The following is a 19,894-nucleotide window of genomic DNA, read 5'->3' as shown; positions in this document are numbered from 1 at the left end:
GAGTTGCAACAATTAGTCCATTAACTGATTAAATGATCAACGGCAAATGAATCCGCAATTATTTTGTTAATCTATTATTCCTTAAAGTCAAGCATTTGATGGTTCCATCTTCTCAAATGTGAGAATTTGCTTTTTCTTGCCTTACTTTATAGTAAATTGAATATTTTTAGGTTTTGGACTGTTGCTTCTGAAACACAGTGGTGCCTTCTTAGTCTCTCAGACATCGTGATGAATATTTTCCACTGATAATTGATGTTTTATAGAGTAAAGTATTCGTTAGCTTATCAGGCAAATAATTAGCACATTAATCAAAAGTGAAAAATTGTTAGTTACAGCCATAGAAGTATAACAGATCAGATAATTAATTAATGAATCTCCCATTTTAAACATTTCAGACATAATTTAATCTGTATTGAAATTAATGGACCAGTTCAGGAAAGTCCTGGATTTTTTTTACCCTGATGGGAACTCTGTTATATCATCTGAGTCATACCTCGGCCTGCAGTATACCTACCTCTGTGGTTTTGGCTAACAGCTAATGTTATTTTCAAAGTTTGGTAATCCTTTAATCTGGGTCCAAGAGTTACAGAGAGGTGGTGATGTCAGGAGAGAAAAGAGCAGTGGCCGATCCGTCATGGGAATTTACAGTTGGGTTGGTGCGTGGAATCTTAATCGGGGGGGGGGCATCATTGTTCAGGGCAGGTCCTGCGTGGGGGGCAGACAGGCTGCATGTTGGGAAAAGGCAGAGGGAAGCGAGGGTGGGGGGTGAGGAGGAGGTGGGAGGAGGGGGAGGAGGAGTGGCAGGGCTGGGAACAGGTTGTTTGGGAATGCTACTGTTGCTGTGTCCCTGGAAGTTACAGCACCGCGGCATGGCAACATGTCCACAGCCACCAGATCTGATTTCAGGCAGCTCAGTGGGTAATTTCAGTCTTTAGACAACACATTATCTAAAGTCCTGACACCACTAATACAATATCTTCAACTTTGGATTTTAGACTGTTGGTAGGACATTTGAAGACATCCAAAAATTCTCCAAAGTTCTCCAAAAATTAATACTGTGTATGGTTAATAATCCATGGCTCTTATTATTAATCCTAAGAGCAAAATTATGCCTAAACACACAGTATATCTAATACCACATTGTTTTGATGTGACCATGTGTTTCTCTGTCTTTGTTTAGCCGGTGGATGTGCTGAGAGGAAGACAGAAAATGTGGAAGAAGAAGAAAAAGAAGAGAGAGAGGAGGTGTTCACAGTGGAGCTTCATAGAGGACCTCACGGTCTCGGGTTGGCGCTTGTAGATGGAACGGTACGACGTCTTCTTCTATAATCTATTATCCATCACACTGTACATCCACTGAGTCTTTTCTCCTTTGTCACATTGATTTAATTGCAAGTAGAGGGTAGAAGAGTTTCACAGAGTTTCAGCTACTAGTGGATCAAAATGAATTTGAAAGGTCAACTCTCATGTGGATTGTTTCAGATCAGCAGATAAAGGGGTTTTATGTTTTCACACAATTTAATCCAGACAAGTAGCACAGAAAAACCTTCTGTAGCTGCTCAGATCTCACGCAAAAGACTAATCAGATCGGACTTTAAACTGCAGGGATTTAAACTCAACAGACTGAAACCACACAGTGAAACAACAATGTTCTAACAGACCAATCTCCTGGACAAGAGCCAGTATGGTACAGTGATACATTATATCTTGGTGGGAGGGCAGCTTATTAACAAAATCTTAATGACACAGTTTAAAAACTACATATACGATGGTTCCAGATAGAATAATATTTGCAGATATTTGTGGCTTCCTAAGCTGAAGCTGTTTTAGTTGACTGACAGAAACAATAACTATTTTGATAACTTTGTTCTAACTACTATAATGGAACTCAGAAATTCTGACTTCCAAGTACAACTGGAACGCATCGTAACACTATTGGCTAAAAAGGAATATTTCAGTTCCCACACTGGCCACCGTAGGTCAAGCCTCCATAGTTGACAATAATCTTTTATTTTCCCTGTATTATCTTGAAATAGAAAACACCACTGAGAATGAGTGGGATTTACGTGAAGTCAGTGGTTCCCGACTCTCCTGCTGCTCAGTGTCAGAAACTGAGAATGGGCGATCGCATCCTGGCTGTTAACGGCATCAGCTTGGTTGGTATGGAGTATAACGTGTAAGTATTATTAAAGTAAACACACGCCTTTGTTATTTTAGATCTCCTCTCTCTGTTGCTGAGTGTTAACAGCTTTTTGTCTCTCTCTGTGTTTTCATTTCAGTGGTAGAGAGCTGATTCGATCGTCGGGCGACTCGCTCAGACTTCTCGGTCGCCAAGATCGACTCAAAAACAAGCAGCAAGGGTTCGACTAAATGCTGAAGGCAAAAAAAAGTGCAACTGGGAATGGTGGAGGACGTGAGGTTCATCCTTCCTGCTGCATCCAAAGTCAGTATTTCTCACAGGAAGGATTCCCCCCCAACCAAAGGAAAAAACACTTGCTTTTTATTTCAGACTCATTGTGAAATAGAGCTGTTGTGTACGTGTGTGAAAAGCATTGAGACAATCGCAATTTGCTCACACCAAACACAGACTTGTGGGCATTTTGCCTGGCAGACAAATGGCGAAGACATTTTTAAAAGCTCACTTTGCTGTCCCAGCTTCTTTCTGACCTATAAACAAACTGCATCGGGCTCCGCTCCGCACTCATAAACCAATGAGGGTTTTTTGGCGGGGAGCAAAATAGCCCGTCTGTGGCAGTTTTGCAGTTTTTGCAGTCCTGAAACATCTATTTGACTGTGAGAACACAAGTTTTCTGTCTGAAGAGCTGCTGCGGGATCGTTCGTGTCTGGGATAAACTGGATTTATTTTGAAATTTATTTTTTAAAATGGCTATTTTAGAAGCTGTGAAAGAGTATTAAAAATATACCTCCCTCTTACCCAGTCATGTAGTCTGTGAAGCCCTATTTGGACTATTGGACATTAACTTAATTCACTTTTTATTTAACTGATCGTTCTAGATGGGTTTTTACCGTCAGGAAATTACAAGATATGGTCAGTAATAGACAAGAGCTTCTCTAGGGGGCGCTAGAGAGTGGAAGGGGCAGGATAAACGTCCATAAATCGACACATTTTTCCTTCAGTATCAGAGTAAACGGGTTATAGATCTGTACATCCACGGGTACGCTGCAAACAGGAGCTGCTAATAGCCAATTACGGCAACAATTACCTCCTCATGGATTTAACTTTTTCTGTCGTCATTTTGGTTCCCAAATGCCCAATAATTACGATTAGCACGGAGCTAAAATGTAGGACAAGCAGCTCTTTTTCCAATTACATGGAAAAAATTAATTCACCTAAAATACAAGGATGGGATTTAAATTACAGCAGGACCAGAGGGTTCACAAGAAAGTAAGTAATTATTACCAAGATGGAGGTGAAAAATTACTCACATACTCACTTCAGATTGGATTAAAATCACAGATCAATGTTAAAATTACCCAACCCCTAGAGAAATAAATCTAGTCCAAATGGGGCTTTAGTGACTCAAAAAAATGGTGACACAGTTTCATGCTTCTGGATTAATGATAGCATTAATATTCTTTTTAATATTCCCATGTTCCCAAACAAAACACTGGGAAAAGCTGGTTTATTACACTCTACTGGGAGATTTTAGTCTTGTTTTCAGAAAAAAAAAATAGATGTAAAACACTATGATTCAGCTTTACTTTGTACCAATCGCACATTTTCATGGTGGCCTTAAGAGCATTGCACAAAACGTAATGTTTAAAATTCCACTTTTGCACGAAACACTGTATAAGACTATACAACAGCAGGTAACAATAAATGTCCAGGTTAAACAACAGGAACCTTTACACATCTGGGAAACATCTTTTTTCATGTCTTTAAACTCAAGGCTATAATCTGTATTTTTATAACAATAGATTAAATGACTGTGTAATGTGAGAGGAGTCAATCATAGTAATGAAACTACAGAGTATTATCAGCTGCCCTCAGCTTTATGAAACTTTATAATGAGTTTCAACTCATTATAACTCATTATTTATCTGTCGAGACCACAACTTTACTGTTTTGGTTGATTCTCACAGCTCTCATAATGTCATTTTCTGCGAAAAAACTGTAAAAACCCACTGTACTCTACCTGCTCAGTACTTTACAGCAGGTAGACACAGTTGGTGAACATAGTGGAGCATTTAGTAGGTAAAGATAAAGATATTTCCCTCTGGAGGTGCTAAAAGAGAGGAAATATTTTACAAACCCGACTCCAAATAAATGGTAATGTTGCTCCATAGCTGCTGAATGTGTAAATAAGCAACTTAAAGATGATGATATGTCAGTGTTTTGTTGACATAACACCAAAAATACACTTTCATAGTAATAAAACAACACAGTCATGAGTTTGTATCATAGTTTCTGAAAAGTTTTGAAAATGGAAGATTTTCTTCATAAACGGAGAAACGTCTGTTATATAATGTTCATCTTCGTCTGTTGCACGTTTTAATGTCTGAGTAAAGAGACATTTACATTCTTCTACAGAATAGTCGTATTAATACTATTCCCCTCTGTCGGTAGTTTGGGCCCAAATCATAAAACATGTCAGAATTACTGATCTGAGCTTAAATGAAAAACAGCAGCAGATATTTTTAAGGTTTTTAACAATGTAAAACAACAAACTGCTGCAGCCCTGAGGTCTGAAGTCTGTGTTTTTATCCCAAATGTAAACAGTGTTAAAGTTCAAGTATATTGAAACACAAAAAGTATTCAATTTTTTAATATTTATATTGCGCAGTATTTTTGAACCTACTGAATAAATACTATTTTCACTTTGAAAACCTTGCACTCTTGTTAATTTTGCAACTTTGCAATTGCAATTTTGCTTGTTCTGTCCTGATGCATAAGCCTTCTCCCTGTGCACTGTGTGTTTGTTAACAAATGAAGCAGCAGCAGTGAATTATATCTGCAGCTGGGATCTAAAAGCTCGTCTGGGTGGAGCAGCGGGGGAAGCTGCTGGGTGTGTCGGCTGCATGGCACGCTTTAGCGGCCACCACCAGCCACTGTTTATAGCTGCTCTGTGGTTTCCACCAGCCAAGCACTTTCCACTGACTCCCAGTACAGCACAGTTCAGGCTCTGTGGCCCCCTGAGGCCACAACTAAAAACACTGCTTTATGTTGGTGTAAAGATTTAAACACTCTTGGCTGATACTGTATCCCTGTGAGGACACATCAGTGTGTAATTAAAGTGGAAACAGGCCACAAGGTGCTGAGTGTGAAGCTCCCTGCAGCTTTCTGACATAAATCCTCTTTTAAAACCTGACTGTTAAGAGTTCGGCTTCATGTTCACAGGGCAGGTTTTAATGCTCAGCAATGGAAACTAAGAATGGTGATGTTTTCAACTATTTTTTCAATGCCATTACCGTCAGACAACAGGTTATTTTGTTATAATTACATATGATACATATTCTTCATATTAATTTAGTTTTTTACATCATCACATCCATATCACTTTGTATTATGGCTAATTTTCCAAGTGAAGTCTGCACTCTAAACAGACTAAAGGTCTGTCCAGTGGGGCAGTTTGAGGTCCTGCTGGGTATGCTAGTCCTGCATCTGAGGAGGCAACTATCTGGGTCACATGACCTAGAGCAGCTTCTGGCAATCTGTGTCTGCGATATATCAGCCTCCTTCTGCAAAAAAAATTACATCAATTTTTCACTGGCTGCAAAAATCCACTTGGGGCCTCGTGTGGACTTGATGAGTTTTGAATTCAGACAGAACTCAGCACTCATGGACTTCCTGGGAATGTTCCCATTAAGTCCAGGACTCTTCTACCCCTTTTTCACCAAGGTGGAACGGCTTCCGTTCCGGTTCATCAAATTTTGCACCAAATTTTGAACCATTCAGAGAATTTTCAACCAAAAATATATTGACTGTGTAGGTTCTCAGTCATCCAGGTCATGGAAGTCTTTAAGTGCTCGAGCTGAAGGAACTGGACTTCTTTTAGGTTTCTTGAAGACATTTTACCTCTCATTTGAAACACCTCCTCAGTTCCAGGTCCTGAGGAGGGAGGTGGTCCTGAGGTTAAATACCTGGGACTCCCCAACCAGCCTAAGAACTGATGAAGCCTTTAGGATGAGAGGTGAAACGTCTAGTTGGTTGCCTTCAACTCTAGCACTTGAGACAAAAATAAATTAGTTTGGAACCTGTAAAGTTGGTTCCTGGCTGGAACTTGTTTTTCTTGACCTGAAGAGCGAAATATGACGACTTAAGTGGGCAGGTCATATTCTACAGGTTGGACAGAGCTGTGTTGTGCATAGTTCAACACCTTCTGTTGATGACACATCCTTGATTACAGTGGTTCCACTCAAAACCAGTTCAAGATCCAGACCTAATTTCCTGGAAGAGAGATGTGTGAGTGCGCTGAAGTCCAGACATTTGAATTCAGCCGAGGCCTGAAAGGCGAGGGCTGCTAACAAGCTGAATGAATCCCACCACCACCACTCCTCTACTACTCTATTGTCTACAGGGAGCAACATTGCCAAGAAAAACCCATGAGACTGTACCCAAGTCTGGGAGGAATTTCTGTTTCTTCCAGCCTCCTCATCACCAACCCCTCCCCATTAGAGAAATAAAGCAACCTTTTGTTTGAGCTCCATTCCTCAGAGTCTCAGAGTTGAGACTCATCTGGTTTAAAGCCCCCCCTCCAATTTTATGACAGTCTATCCAATAGTTGTTGTAATATTTCTTCAGAACCACAGATGTGAACCTCATGATGGCACTAGAGGGAACGTTAAAGGATCACCAAAGTCAGCAAGATGGGAAACATGGACGTCTGTACAAACTTTTACAACAAACATCGAGAGGCTGTTGAGATATTTCAGTCTGAACTCAAGTGGTGGACTGACCACTACCACGGCTAAAAACACCATCGGACAGTTGCGTAATTAATCGACAGTGTCCAGTCCTCCTGGCAGCAGAGTCTGGTTTTGACATGAAGTAGTGGTCACAGTTGAGGACTGGACAGTCTGTAAACACCAGTGTGTAGTCGTAGTACACTGTGTCTCTGTTGGACTGTCCCTTGGTCCTCCCTCAAAGCCACACTCCTCCAGGGAGCTCTCGGGGGCAGGCAGGCCTCCTCTGTGGGCGTTCTGCTCCGAAAAACCTCCAGCCTAGAAGTCTGGATCTTGACCCGGTCCTGGATGATCCTGATCAGACTGAAAACTCTGCTGTCGCTCGACAAAACCACCTCAAAGTTCCCAGGATGGTTTGAAGAAGAGTCGAAGGGGATCATTCTGACGCTCAGACGGATGAACCTGTGTGTTGGTGACAGTTAAAATCAGATTTTAGATCACGCAGACTCAGTTTTATGTGGCTGTTTGGGAGGTTTTGAGGTGGTGTTAACATTTTTGGCTTTGAAATAAAAGTCCTATGAGAGCATAGCTGTAATAAGGGGTTATACAAATCAACCTGACCTGACATGTTCTATAATCCCTGACATAGTTTTCATGTCTGTGCATTGCCTTCACTTCACATCGTGTACATTAACTGTATGATCATATGTAATTCATGTGATGTAAACAGCTTATTCTGAATTTATCATTTTACGATTAATACGTCAGATATGCAGATGGTATTTGGGTTTTAGGTTAGGTTTTACTTGGATATTTTGTTTTTTTTATTTTATTTATGTAGCTCCTTTGAAAGACCAACTACAAAAAGCAAATTGAAGACAAACAAAAGAAAATAATTTAAAGTTGTTAAAACTTTAAAATTTACAGGGGAATAAAAGAAAAAAAGTGCTACAAATGAGAATATTATCCGATAAAAAGAACATTCTAATAGTTAAAATAATCAATAAAGAAAAAAAAGAACCAAAAGAATGACAATGTGTATTAAAAGGCTTTTAAGAAGTAACTTTAAAAAGCCTGAAATGTACCCAGGTGCAAGTCCAGAAAGGACCTTAAAAGTCATCAGTAAAATATTAAAATCTATTTTAAAATTAATCGAGAGAGTTACAGTCGTCCAAATGAAAAGAGACGAAAGCATGTACAACCATTTTAAGGTTTCTTCTGGATAAAACTGAACTGATCTTAGAAAGTCTTGCCTCATAGTAGGGATATTTTGTGCATGTAAATGTAGTGAATGTGTGATTACACCTTGTTTCCTTGTCTCCAGCAGGTACAGGTGAGTAGTATGCGGGGCCATCCATTGGAGATTACTGGGAGCACCTGGGCTCAAGTCTTCCAGTCACTGTTTCCCCCCACATCTCACTGACATCCACATTTAATCTCTTTTTATGCACTTTAACTTGACTTTTGTGAATCAATTGGTTAATTTAAGAGCACTTCCAGACTCTCTTCTTTTATTTGCTGATATAAACATAAACACCAGCAATCCATAACAGAAACACACTGTAATTCTGTCAAAACAAACAAAAATAACAACAATGGCAGCCAGGTCAAAGAAGACGACAGCACCTGTCTAAAGGCAGCAGTGTGAGGTCTCCTTTGTTTGCTGAGCTGTTGAGTCTACATGTGTCCTGGAGCTGTAATTTTAGGGGATCTGAACACAGGAGGTGAGTCACAGTGTGATTTACTGCCGATAGCTGAGGGTCTGAAATAACTCGGACTAGTTTAACCTCAGACATCAACTGGAGGTTTGGTTGCAGCCGTTTGTGGCTAAACTCCAACACTGAGACGACTGAAAATTGTTTTTGTTTGGGACATGTCTGACGTCTGTCTGTTCCATTTATTCTAAATACAAGTGACAGAGTGAGTTAGTGAGTTTATTGGCAGTTAGGTTAGTGCAGGCAGTGGTTCCCAACCTTGGGGCCCACCAAGGGATCACCACGTAACACTGACGGGTCATGTTATGTAGAATTGCAACAAATCAATTAAGCAGTTGAAAGAAAATGAATTGGGGGGCTATTTTGGTAATTGATTAATTGTTTAATTTGTCTAAACAGTTACACCTTATTCTGCATTTCCTTGACTTACAGTATTATTTAGTTAATTTTGCATTAAATTAGCATTTTACACAGTTTGTCGGACAAAGTCATCTTGAGCTTTAGATGACTGAATGACACCTTTTTGCTGTTTTTAGATATATGATAAACCAAATTATTAATTAATTAATTAACGGTTGTTAGATTAATCTGTAATTAAAATAATTATTTTGTTTAGTTTTGGATTTTTTTGGGCCTCAAACTGTTCTTTAAATGAAACCATGTATTAAGTTTATGTCTCCGTTAAGAATTTATAAATATCTGAAACTAAACAAAGGCGACACAATTAAACACAAGCCACGTTTCCATCTAAATGAATAAAATGTAAAGGTATAAAGTAACATGAAATGAATTTAATGTTTGTGCTGATGTTTGACTGGATACCTGTGTTTGTCAGCACGTCTTTTCAAACTGGAGGCGTCCCTTGATACCTGAGTTTCAATCCTCTGTGCTGCTGTGTCTTGACGATGACGACAAAAATACAGTTAGATAATTAATTAATGCAAAAACAGAAAGATATAGAGTAAAACAAGCCAAATAGTTAGTTTTACCTTAAGCTCTGTACTTGTCTGTTTATGTCTTGATAACTGATGGTATTGTAGTTGGTTTTCAGTTGCTCAGTCAACACGTGGAGCTGAAACTCCTGACAGGGGACACCCAGGTTCATCAGACCTGCAACCAGTAATAGTGATAATCGAGTTTTAGGCCATCTGAGATGTCACAGCTGTCAACATGTAGGCATTTTATCTAGATTTGATGAGTCCCCCCTGATGGGAACACCTTTGAAACAACATGTAAACCCTCATCTGAAACATACACTGACAAAAAGCTGGGTCAGTTACTCTTAAAGCACAGTTTCTAAACATTTTCTAACCTATGAATTCTCTAAAAAGTCATAAATATAAGACAATTATGCCCTTTTCTAAAGTATACGGCCATAAAATTCCCGATAAAATATATATCAACCGTGGTTGAAGACAAACTTAATACGACTGTATCAATCTTGTTCTATTAACATAACATGGTCCATCCAATAAGCAAAATACATATTTGAATGTAACTAGAAAATGAAATTTGTTTTTTGAATGTTTACATGAGGATTCCACTTTTGTTTTATCCAATTTTGTTCTGTTTTATCCTGTAGGTTTTCTCGCTCTTAGAAAAGACCTGATTCCCAGTGAATGACAGTCTGCACTTCCAGAGCTACAGTATTATCCTGCAGCTTCTCAAACGTCCTTCAGTACAAAAGTATAGTTTACTCTGTGCGTCTGAAGTTTGACAGACAAAAGAGACATTGTCCTGGTTTAGTTTCCCAGAGCCAGCTGCTCTTATCTGTGAGGGGATGAGAGGAAATGAGCCACTGAGCTCCCATTATCAAAAGTCTGATTCACAGTAACCCTCCGTAAATACTTCAGTGCGACCACACTGTGGCATTTGGTTAATACTGACTCACATATCTCTTTCTAATCTCTTTTTCCTTCAAGGTCATCTTTATCTGACATTCAGAGGAGCTGGAACAGAGAAGACAAGAGGGTTTTAAATCAGGTCTTTAGTGTATAATCCCACAAAATACCATGTTTCAAAAAGAGCAAGAGGAAGGTGGAAGGGATGACGGTGCAGAGAGACGATGGATTACCAAGCTCAAAGTCCTTCAGGTGGACTGATCCACTTTGGTTTGCGTCCCTGAGGCTGAAATACTGATCAACCTGCTGCTGATGATCAGAAAACCACTGAATCATCTCAACCAGGAAACATTCAAACTCCGGCTGGTTGGACCTGAAGGCCTCGCAGATTTGGTCCACTGAAACCTTTGAACATGTTTCACAGAGATTATACTTTAAGACATGTATGTAGTATAGTTTGACATATTCCTATTAACACATTTTATTTTTTTCTAATGTTACATATCACTTTAGGTTTAGAAGTGTTGAACTTTGCAGATTTATTCTGTATAAGAGTGATGAGACTCACTTTGCTGTCACACTCAACAACAGCTTTATTTTTCTTCTTTGCTCCTTGTTTTTCTTTGGTAGGTTTTTGGGGCCGCTGCTTTTTCTTTTTCATCTTTGCCGGCATGTTGTCTTATCCAGAACGAGGAAGGAAGCAGTTCTGTGTTTACAGGAGATAGGAGGTAGATCACTTATCACTTCATTCATTACCTGCTTTTAGCTAACTACTACAATTGTTAACAGCTAACAGTTCTGCTATCTGTATCAGCCATCACTTTTACCTATGCTTTAGATAACTATTTAAACTGTTTATCGTCAACTACTTTTAGCAAACTGTTTCAACCATCACTTTTAGCTAACTTTTAGCTAATTATTTCAGCCATTTACCTGTTAGCTTTGCCTAACAATTTTAATAGTTTATCCATTAACTTTAGCTAACTATTTCAACCATTTATTTGTCAGCTACTTTTAGCTAACTATTTAAACTGCTCATGCTATTACTTTTAGCTAAATATTTTACTTTTAGCAAACTATAGATGTTTATTTGACCAATTTATCCATAAAGCAAACAATTTCAATTGTTTATCTAGTACTTTTAGCCATTTATTTTACCAATAATTTTTATCTATTATTTTTATCTCACCATTTCGACTATTTATCCATCACTTTTAGCTATTTCAATTACTCTGCTCACTCGCTAAATGATATAAATATTAAAATGTAGCACCAAGAAACTACAGAAGTAACTGCTGGGGTAACAATATTCCAGGTTGGGATTCAGTGGAGTAAGGTATGAAAAGTCTAGACAAAATAATAAGGTTGAAGCGTGACTGGATAAACACATTAAAAAAAAAAAATATATGCAGACTCCCTGATTTACAGTTCAGTCGAGTGATTAATCCTGCTAAACCCCACCTGATACCACATTACAGCAACAGAGTGACAAAAAGAAAGAATAGCTACGATGGTTTCACGATGGCTCATCCTTCCTGCTCATCTTAAACAATGAAGGCAGGAAACAAAGACAGGGTGACCAGTAAAACACAACAAGGGCGAGTGAGCTCATTGCTGTCCCTGCCTGGGCTTCCTCAGTCCCAGTTATCCCAGTAACAGGGCTGGGAACTGGGCAGGGTTCCTGAAATACAGCCCCTCCCTCGGACTCAGACAGGAAATCCCGTCTGGAGACGAAGGTGTACGGGGAAAGACTGAGTTGGAGGGGAGCCAGTCAGGATGCCCCTCGAGTTTGATTCACTGATGCCGGTGACAGATGAACTTGTATCCTTGAGTGAAAGTAGAAATACCAGACTAGAAATATTTATTGATACCTTATGAGTTAATGTAGCTACAAACTTCTGAAGAATGCCTCTACAAGCGGATCACTTCAAGTAGATTTCAGGTCTTAACCAACCCACTCCTCCCCTTTAAATGGAGAACCACAGGTGTGCTGCTGGTATGTGGAGATCAGGGGGGTGGGGGTTGAGGACAGGGCCGTCATTTTCTATTTTCTTTTTTTACTCCGAGTGCCAAAGCAGGGACTCGCCTAACAGGAATTTAAGGAACAGTTTCCTACAATCACTCCACTTACTCTAGGTTTTAATATACATACTGCATACAGGAACTTAGTTTTACTTCTTTCTGCTCCCGTTAATCATCTCATGACCCCTCAGACTTATCTTGTGACCCTTTTGAGGGCCCAACCCCTCGGTTGGAAACCACTGGGCCCAACCAACTGTCTATGAAGCTGTTAAAATCAGCTCCACCTCCACCAGCGACAAAATGCTGCTTTGTACAGCCTAATAATGTCATGTATAATACAACAGGCACAGGAGACGTTTTACTGCAGAGCGAGTACTTTTACTTTTGATACTTTAAGTACTTTTGTCTGATAATACCCCTGTCCTCTGGAGTTCTGAGCCTTTAAAACTACTGCCTGACATGAGGTGAGTGTAATCCCAGATTACAGGTCCACCTGACAGATCATACCTGTACCTGGACGCCTGCTGAGTGTTTCAATCCTTTAACTGTGCCACAACAATGAACGAGTGAATGAATGTTTATACTCATTTTAAATATAGAAAATATACGACAGCTGTGTTTCTGTGTGATCTGCAGGTTTTATATTAAGTATACTGTCCTTTAAAGTAAACACAGGTGTTCTCAGATTAGTGCTGGAGTTGATGTGTTTGGTTACAGCGCCCTCTGCTGGCTGAAAAAGACAACTACTACATAACTACTACTACATTTCTCTCTAAAAGAAATAAACAAGAGAACCTCTTTTTTTAAACCTTAAAACCCACTTAACTTTAAACTTTTCATTTCAAGATAAAATTGAAAAATGTAAAGGGGGAAAAGCAAAAGTCACGCTGAACAATTTAATCTGTAATAATCCAAAAACAAACCATAAATGTTACTATAGTCTGCAGTTACATTCAGGATTATCTAAGGGGTTAAAAAGGTTAATTTTGGAATATTTAAGCGGTGTGTGCAGCATGCAACAAAGGAGGAAACTGCCCCAAAAGTAAAGTAAAAACAAGTAAAGTAAAATCAGTACAAGTAAGTAGAGATACACTGTATTTAATCTACAAATTATATTTTAGAGGCTGATACTGTGGTTTTTAGATAAATGTAGTGGAGTAGAAGTATAAAGTGACTCAGCTTTGTTCATAGATTATAATAATAATCATTCTCAGTTGGTTCAGATTAGTTCCAATAATCAATCACATCATGTTTGATCATTGACTTTAGGTATTAATGAGTCAGTCTTTACCCTGTGTAATAATCTGTGAATGTGACTCACAGTTCATCAGTATTCAGGCCTCTTCTTCTTCTCTCTCTTTCTTCTTTTTATTAAAGTTAAGTCCTTGAAAAGTTTCTTGTTTTTCTGTTGCAGGTTCAGTCCGGTATTGAATCACTGTGTTGTGGCCGGTTGCCGCGGTAACTGGACCTCCAAAACAAGCAGTCGGTTTACAGGAAAGGGGGGGATACGAATGAAGAGGAGAAGAGGTGAGTAGTCGATGCTTTCATAGAGAAAATATTTTTGGTTTTAGGTCATTAGCAAAAAGGAGGAAAAAAAAAAAAAGAGTTTAAGATCTGCAGTGAAAATGTTTGTCCACCAGGTGGCAGTAACCACAGGCTGATTTGGGATCAGAAAAAGACTCCACAGCATTTGCCACTGGAACATTATTTCCTCTCTTCTATTGAGTTTGAATTATCAAAGCTCAAAAGGTCAAGAAAATTATATTTAAACAATTACCTTTTACATTTGTCCATAAACAGCAGATAAAATCACACATATGTGGAGTAATGAGCAGTGAACGGCTTCACAAAACAGATACAGAGAGACACAAAATGACAACAAAGAGATACAAAACAACTACAAATACACAAAATGATTCAAAAGAGATACAAAATGAGTATAAATACATTAAAAAATATTCTAAAACGACACAAAAAGACTAAAAATACACATACAATGACTCCAAAGACATAGAATAAACACAAAATGACTCCAAATAGATACAAAACTAGATACAAAAAATTCTACGAAGACACTTAAAACAACCACAGAGAGATAAAAAAACCATCTACAAGAAGGGGCAAAACAACCACTGAAGCTCTAAAAACTACAGAGATGCAAAATGTCTACAAAAAGGGGACATGCAGTACAGTACATACATGAAAGGTTTACATAACCCAGTAAAGACAAGTCAACAAATCTCAAATATAATTAAATGTATTAATCTGCATGCACTGATTCTTGATTCCTCAGCTTTTTTTAATTTCTGGAGCATTTTCCAAACACAATCTGTGTTGCTAATGATTGCGAGGTTCATGTTCTGGTTTCTCCTGGAAATATTTTCCATCCGATCTCTGCCATGATGTGACACAAGACAAGGCGACAGAATCGTCACTGATGCCACAGCATATGAAAAACCAGGGAGTTAAACCATAGATAAATCAGAGCCAAGTCACACTGATGTAAATCTGTTTCTGTAGTTTTACATAAAACAGACCTGAAACTTTACATTACAGAGGTTTATTACCATCAAGAAAACAGATGCAGAGATATGGAAAAGTAAATGAAATACCAGAATTATGAGATACTAACCAATGAGATACATGAGATAAAAAGACAAAATGTGAAAAATTGTTAGATAGAAGTAAAAATTACAAGATACTCAAAAATATAATCAAAATTCTGAGTGTGAAAGTCAGAATTTGAGCGTTTGTAAATTTGAGCAAATTCTGGACAAAATGATTACATTTTCAGTTCACAGTTCACTTCAAGGTTTAGTCTTTTAGTCACCTGAACATAATATAAAATTTGGGTTGTGAAAATACTTTGGTTTAAAATGATGCACTGCTTATAAACATCAACACAAACTGGTGATTTCAAACTATTATAGTGAGCCAAAAATTATGAAATATTAGCATTTCATCTGACTAAAATTTTAATTTCTACGGAGGCCCTGAAGTTCGGAAAAAAACATTATATTAGCTTGTACTAAAACAATAGTAATACTACTAGACTAAAAAAAATAAATAAAAAATCTGGCTTTAAATTAATTAACTATATATAATCATTTACATGGCTTTATAGACAGGGTGGATGCTATCTCAAAACAGTGCCTAATGATATGTATGTCCTATTTACACATCAGTGTGTTGTTTGAAATCACAAGTCCCATTTTTCTTTCACCCTACATGCACCATATTGATAAATAGATGTTAATTATTTTAGTTTTAGGTCATGTTACAGTGTTTTTTAATATTCTGGTATAATTGCAAAGCATAAAATCATGAAAATGTTTCTTCTTTGTAGAAAAAGAGCTGTGATCCATTAGTCTACTTTTTATTTTTTACATAACTCTCAAGAATATATTTAGATTTTACATACGCTGAAGTTGTTATTTGCATATTTTTACATAACTCATTTTGCTAGTTTCCTACTCATGCTGTTTTCTCTGGTATTAATTACAATTTCATGCTGCAATGACACAATTTCTTCTTCTCTTTGATGAAGTACTTAAATATGCAAGCTGAGCCATTTTCATGTTGGTGAAATGAAATGGAAACCAGCAGCTTCCTGAGAGGTGGTAAAACACACTTTAAAAAATATGGAGTAAATGAATTACAGGACATGATAAAACATGGTCCCGATGTCTGAATTCTTCCTGTTCTGCAGCTTGTTTGTATTCACCTCCTGAGTTTAGATTTTCCCTCTTGTTGTTTTGTGCTGCAGCCCCAGTGAAGTGTTGATGTCTGGGCCGGTCTGGCCTCACTGAATGTTTCTGGTCCTGCGTGGCCGGACTGGTGAGCAGGGCCGGTCAGGGTCTTTGTCATTCCCTGGTCTCTCAGTGCCAACTAGAGCCAGACTCCTTATCTCCAGCACAATCCAACTCAGTGACTCACTGAGTTGTGGGGCAATATAAAACTGAAAATGATGATATGAAAACAGTGTATAATGTGAAAGTCATTCGTAGTCATGAACCTTCAGAGAATTCCTTTACATAAGTAAAAGTACCACACAATAACACAAACAAACTGAATGATTTTTGTCCCTGTCAATCACTTACACCCAAAAACATGGGAAAATAGAGTGGTGCAGGAATGAGCCTAAAACCAGGAAGTAAGTTAGCATATTAGCACTTCCTGTTTCCTCGTCAAAGTCAATGGGTTTTTGCTTAAATGTCTGAAATAAGATCTGTGGTTTTAAACACAAGCTCAAGACACTTTCACTTTTTATTCTCCAACATAAAATCCTTCGAACATCAGAACAGTGGTGTTCATCTGTGAAGATTATCCGATAAACATAACGTGTAAGTATAAACTTTTTTTGGTCACAGTTTATTTTCTGTAATAATCCAAAAACCAATAAAAAAAAATCAACTTCGATTCAGAAATATGGGAAGCACCCCTTGCTGGAACCCAAAGAAGGCTGCTGATGGTGGTAACGGCCAAAACATCTCAATCGCCCCCTTGTGGCAGGCTGCAGTATAGGTCATGAAACCCACCTTCTCCATGTTAATGAATGGGACATGAGCCAAACTAAAAAAAGTATGTCAAATACATGTTTCCCACAGATGATGAGTTCATAACTGACCAGTAGTGTAGGTGGTGTTTTAGCTTCAGTTTTTTGTCGTCCATCTTTATTTATAGTCATTGGTTTTGACGTTCATATAGAGTTTATACGACAAACGGTGTATACAATTAGTTAGGTTGGCACAGAAGAACATATAGTAAATCACTTACAGAAAGATGTAACTACCTGCAGATATTTCTGTTCACCTTTTTATTTGAGGGATTACAGATGATAGATGCTGAATCTGTCAGTTGTTCGGGTGCTATCCAGAATAATCTACGAGAACAAAAGAAAAAAGGAAAACCGCCAATCATCTTTCGTCCTTTTTTTTTTTTTTTTTGCCAGTGATGTAAATTGATGTAAATTTGCTCCCTGTGTTGTTTAGGTGCTTAGGGAGAATCCAGTGTATTCCATGAGGCCATTATGTTTCTGCATAAATTACTGCCTGCAGCTGTAGAGCAGCAGGACCGAGACAAAAGGCTGAATTATTCTTGACAGTGAGACTAATGACAGTATTTTTCTTGCCTTATAAATCCAGTATAACTAAATTTCACTTACAGGGATGGATTAGCTGTTTGTTTACCGAGGCTGGAACTGCAGCGGCTTCCTGCAGAGTGGTGATCAGTCCACTGATGAAGTATATAATAAATAGACTTTTAAATTTGTCTTCCTTCTGAACTTCACCGGAGGAAAAATGTCAGAGCCGGCTTTGGCAGCTGTGCAATGTTGGCAGCCTCAAATGGCAAAGAGAGGTCGCTGTGTGGAAAGTTTCACCTTCACTACCCAGAAATCCTCTCGACTGATGCCAGAAAACAGCACTTGGCACGATCAGGTTGACCAAGAGGACAAGAAGGACTACAGAGTGTACGCTGAGTGCTGCTTTCTCAGAACAGACCTGATGTTGTTTAGGAGACATTTTGTCCTATTTGATTATCACCTGCTGTGTGGGGAAGATTAGTCATCAGCGTCTATGGTCACAGTAAACACTAAAATGTAATTTGTGCTAACAGGACGAATGTGGAGGTGATAATGGGATTTTGCTTCTTTTTGTCACAACCTAAAAGATGGAAATGTTTTATGCGTGATATAAATGAGTCCTTGAGGTGATTTTTCCCATTTGCTTAAGACACCTTTCTCAGGTTGTAGAAGTGGGCCTGGTGTGCATGGGTCTGTAACAAGCGAAATACTAAATAATACATAGAATTTGGATGGTGAATTGTTTATTTTCTACCATCTTAACAACCAAAAATACAAAAGCAAATGTGTAGGGACTGTCCTAAACTGTGTGTTTATACCTTTTATTTTAAGATACAAACAAAACCCAAAGACATTTGAGTTTAAAATCATAGACTAAACTATGTCAACCAGCAAATATTTACATTCGAGAAACTGAATTAAGATGATTTAAATGTCTAAAAACCATTACTTGATTATACAAGTAGTTACAGATTAATTTTCAGCAGGCCTCCCGCAAACGTTAGCATGTCCAGCTAACTAGCTTGTTTGCTACCTTACAGTAGTAACCAAATGTTGTGCTACTTCCAAGGCCAAGAGGTATTTCATACTATTTTATTCTCTTATATTAAAAAAAAGTTTTTCATAAAAAGTACAACCTCTGAATTCCAACAGCACTATGTCAGATAGGCTAACTTTTGTCCCACTCTTTGTTTGGGGTTGCTAATGCTTTTACACACCCAACCAAGAAAATGTTGTTATGTTTGCTTCAGTGGTCAGTACTCATCCTGGAATCCTTTCTCTTATAATGTCAAAAATAAAATAGAAAGGTGAACAATAGGCCAGTATTTCCAGCCAACTTGTGGAACTAATGTTAGTTTAATTACCTAGCTAGGTAACTACAGCTGATGAAGTCTGCCATTGACGGTTGGCAGTTGGTAAAATTAAGTCAGTAGCTAAAATGAGTAGTTTGCTTTGTCTGCCTCTGTTTAAAGTCGTCGTTTTGAAAATAATAAAGAATTTTAAGGGTAAATTGTAAGTATATGTTGTGCACAAGAACTGGACATTAGCACAAAATGTCATTTGTTCATTTCCAATCATTGATTGTTCATTTTCTTTTGTGCCCATTTCTTTTAGTTCTTCTATCAGGGTGTGAAGCTGCTTTTTCAGCACTGAGAGATGAAGCTGAAGTTAGCAGAAAATTATTAACTGGAAATTATCTCCCGTCTTGCGACAGCTGCCTCAAAAAAAAGGTGAGTATGAAAACATCCCTCAGAAGTTAGTTCAAAGTGAAATTTCATGTACTGCCTTCCTCTGTGTGTGGATATAAATATGAATTTGAAGAAAGGGCAGGAGGCAGCTTTTAATCTTTTGGCTTTGATGGAGGAGATATTCAGCGTCTGACTCTGAGCTGTGAAGCTTAGGTAACGGTAATGGAGCATCCTGACCACAGGTGGGTCAGGATGCCATCAATGGGTCCACATATAAAAGTACAGAAAAAGTTTCATCATGGATGGGTTATGAGGAAATGGGCCCCTAGACACAGACAGGTAAACGAAACAACTACACATGGTCATATTGTGTCTGTTTGTAGTCACTTTATGCCTCTTTGTGTTTGTTTCATGTCTCTTTCTGGTTGTTTAAAGTCTCTTTGTGGATGTGTCATATCTATTTGTAGTTGTTTTGTGTCTCTTTGTAGTTTGGTATCTTTTTGTCATAATATTGTTTACCCGATTGTGTTTGGGGAAACAACTTACTTCTATGTAAATCAAATTTTTAGGAAGACAAGACAAAAATGTGAACAGTCATGTAATAATCCAGTGTGCAGTGAGTTTTACCAGAACACAGTGTCCTTCTATTACTAACAAAAGTATTGCACCATTCATGTCAGT

The 19,894-nt window shown here is 38.2% G+C and overlaps 1 protein-coding gene and 1 long non-coding RNA gene across 2 annotated transcripts in view; one reads left to right on the top strand and one right to left on the bottom strand.

Moving 5' to 3' along the window:
- Positions 1 to 4,848, top strand: part of radil2a (Ras association and DIL domains 2a) — a 31,731-nt gene extending 26,883 nt beyond the window's left edge. Inside the window, exons 14-16 of the mRNA XM_018684681.2 lie at positions 1,181 to 1,308; positions 2,037 to 2,176; positions 2,280 to 4,848. Of these exons, the coding sequence (XP_018540197.2) occupies positions 1,181 to 1,308; positions 2,037 to 2,176; positions 2,280 to 2,370 (359 nt within the window). The 3' untranslated portion in view covers positions 2,371 to 4,848. The remainder of the gene's footprint in view (positions 1 to 1,180; positions 1,309 to 2,036; positions 2,177 to 2,279) is intronic.
- LOC127142963 (uncharacterized) lies at positions 4,435 to 16,489 on the bottom strand. Its single transcript, XR_007814100.1, has 5 exons — positions 13,764 to 16,489; positions 10,989 to 11,126; positions 9,569 to 10,825; positions 9,402 to 9,477; positions 4,435 to 7,326 (listed from the first exon to the last, which is right to left on the bottom strand). It is a non-coding gene; the product is annotated as an uncharacterized LOC127142963 (long non-coding RNA).
- Between the last annotated feature and the right edge of the window lie 3,405 nt (positions 16,490 to 19,894).

This window comes from Lates calcarifer, linkage group LG11 (assembly GCF_001640805.2).
Source record: "Lates calcarifer isolate ASB-BC8 linkage group LG11, TLL_Latcal_v3, whole genome shotgun sequence".
Classification (NCBI taxonomy): domain Eukaryota; kingdom Metazoa; phylum Chordata; class Actinopteri; family Centropomidae; genus Lates; species Lates calcarifer.
This window is presented reverse-complemented; position numbering and strand designations above follow the sequence as displayed.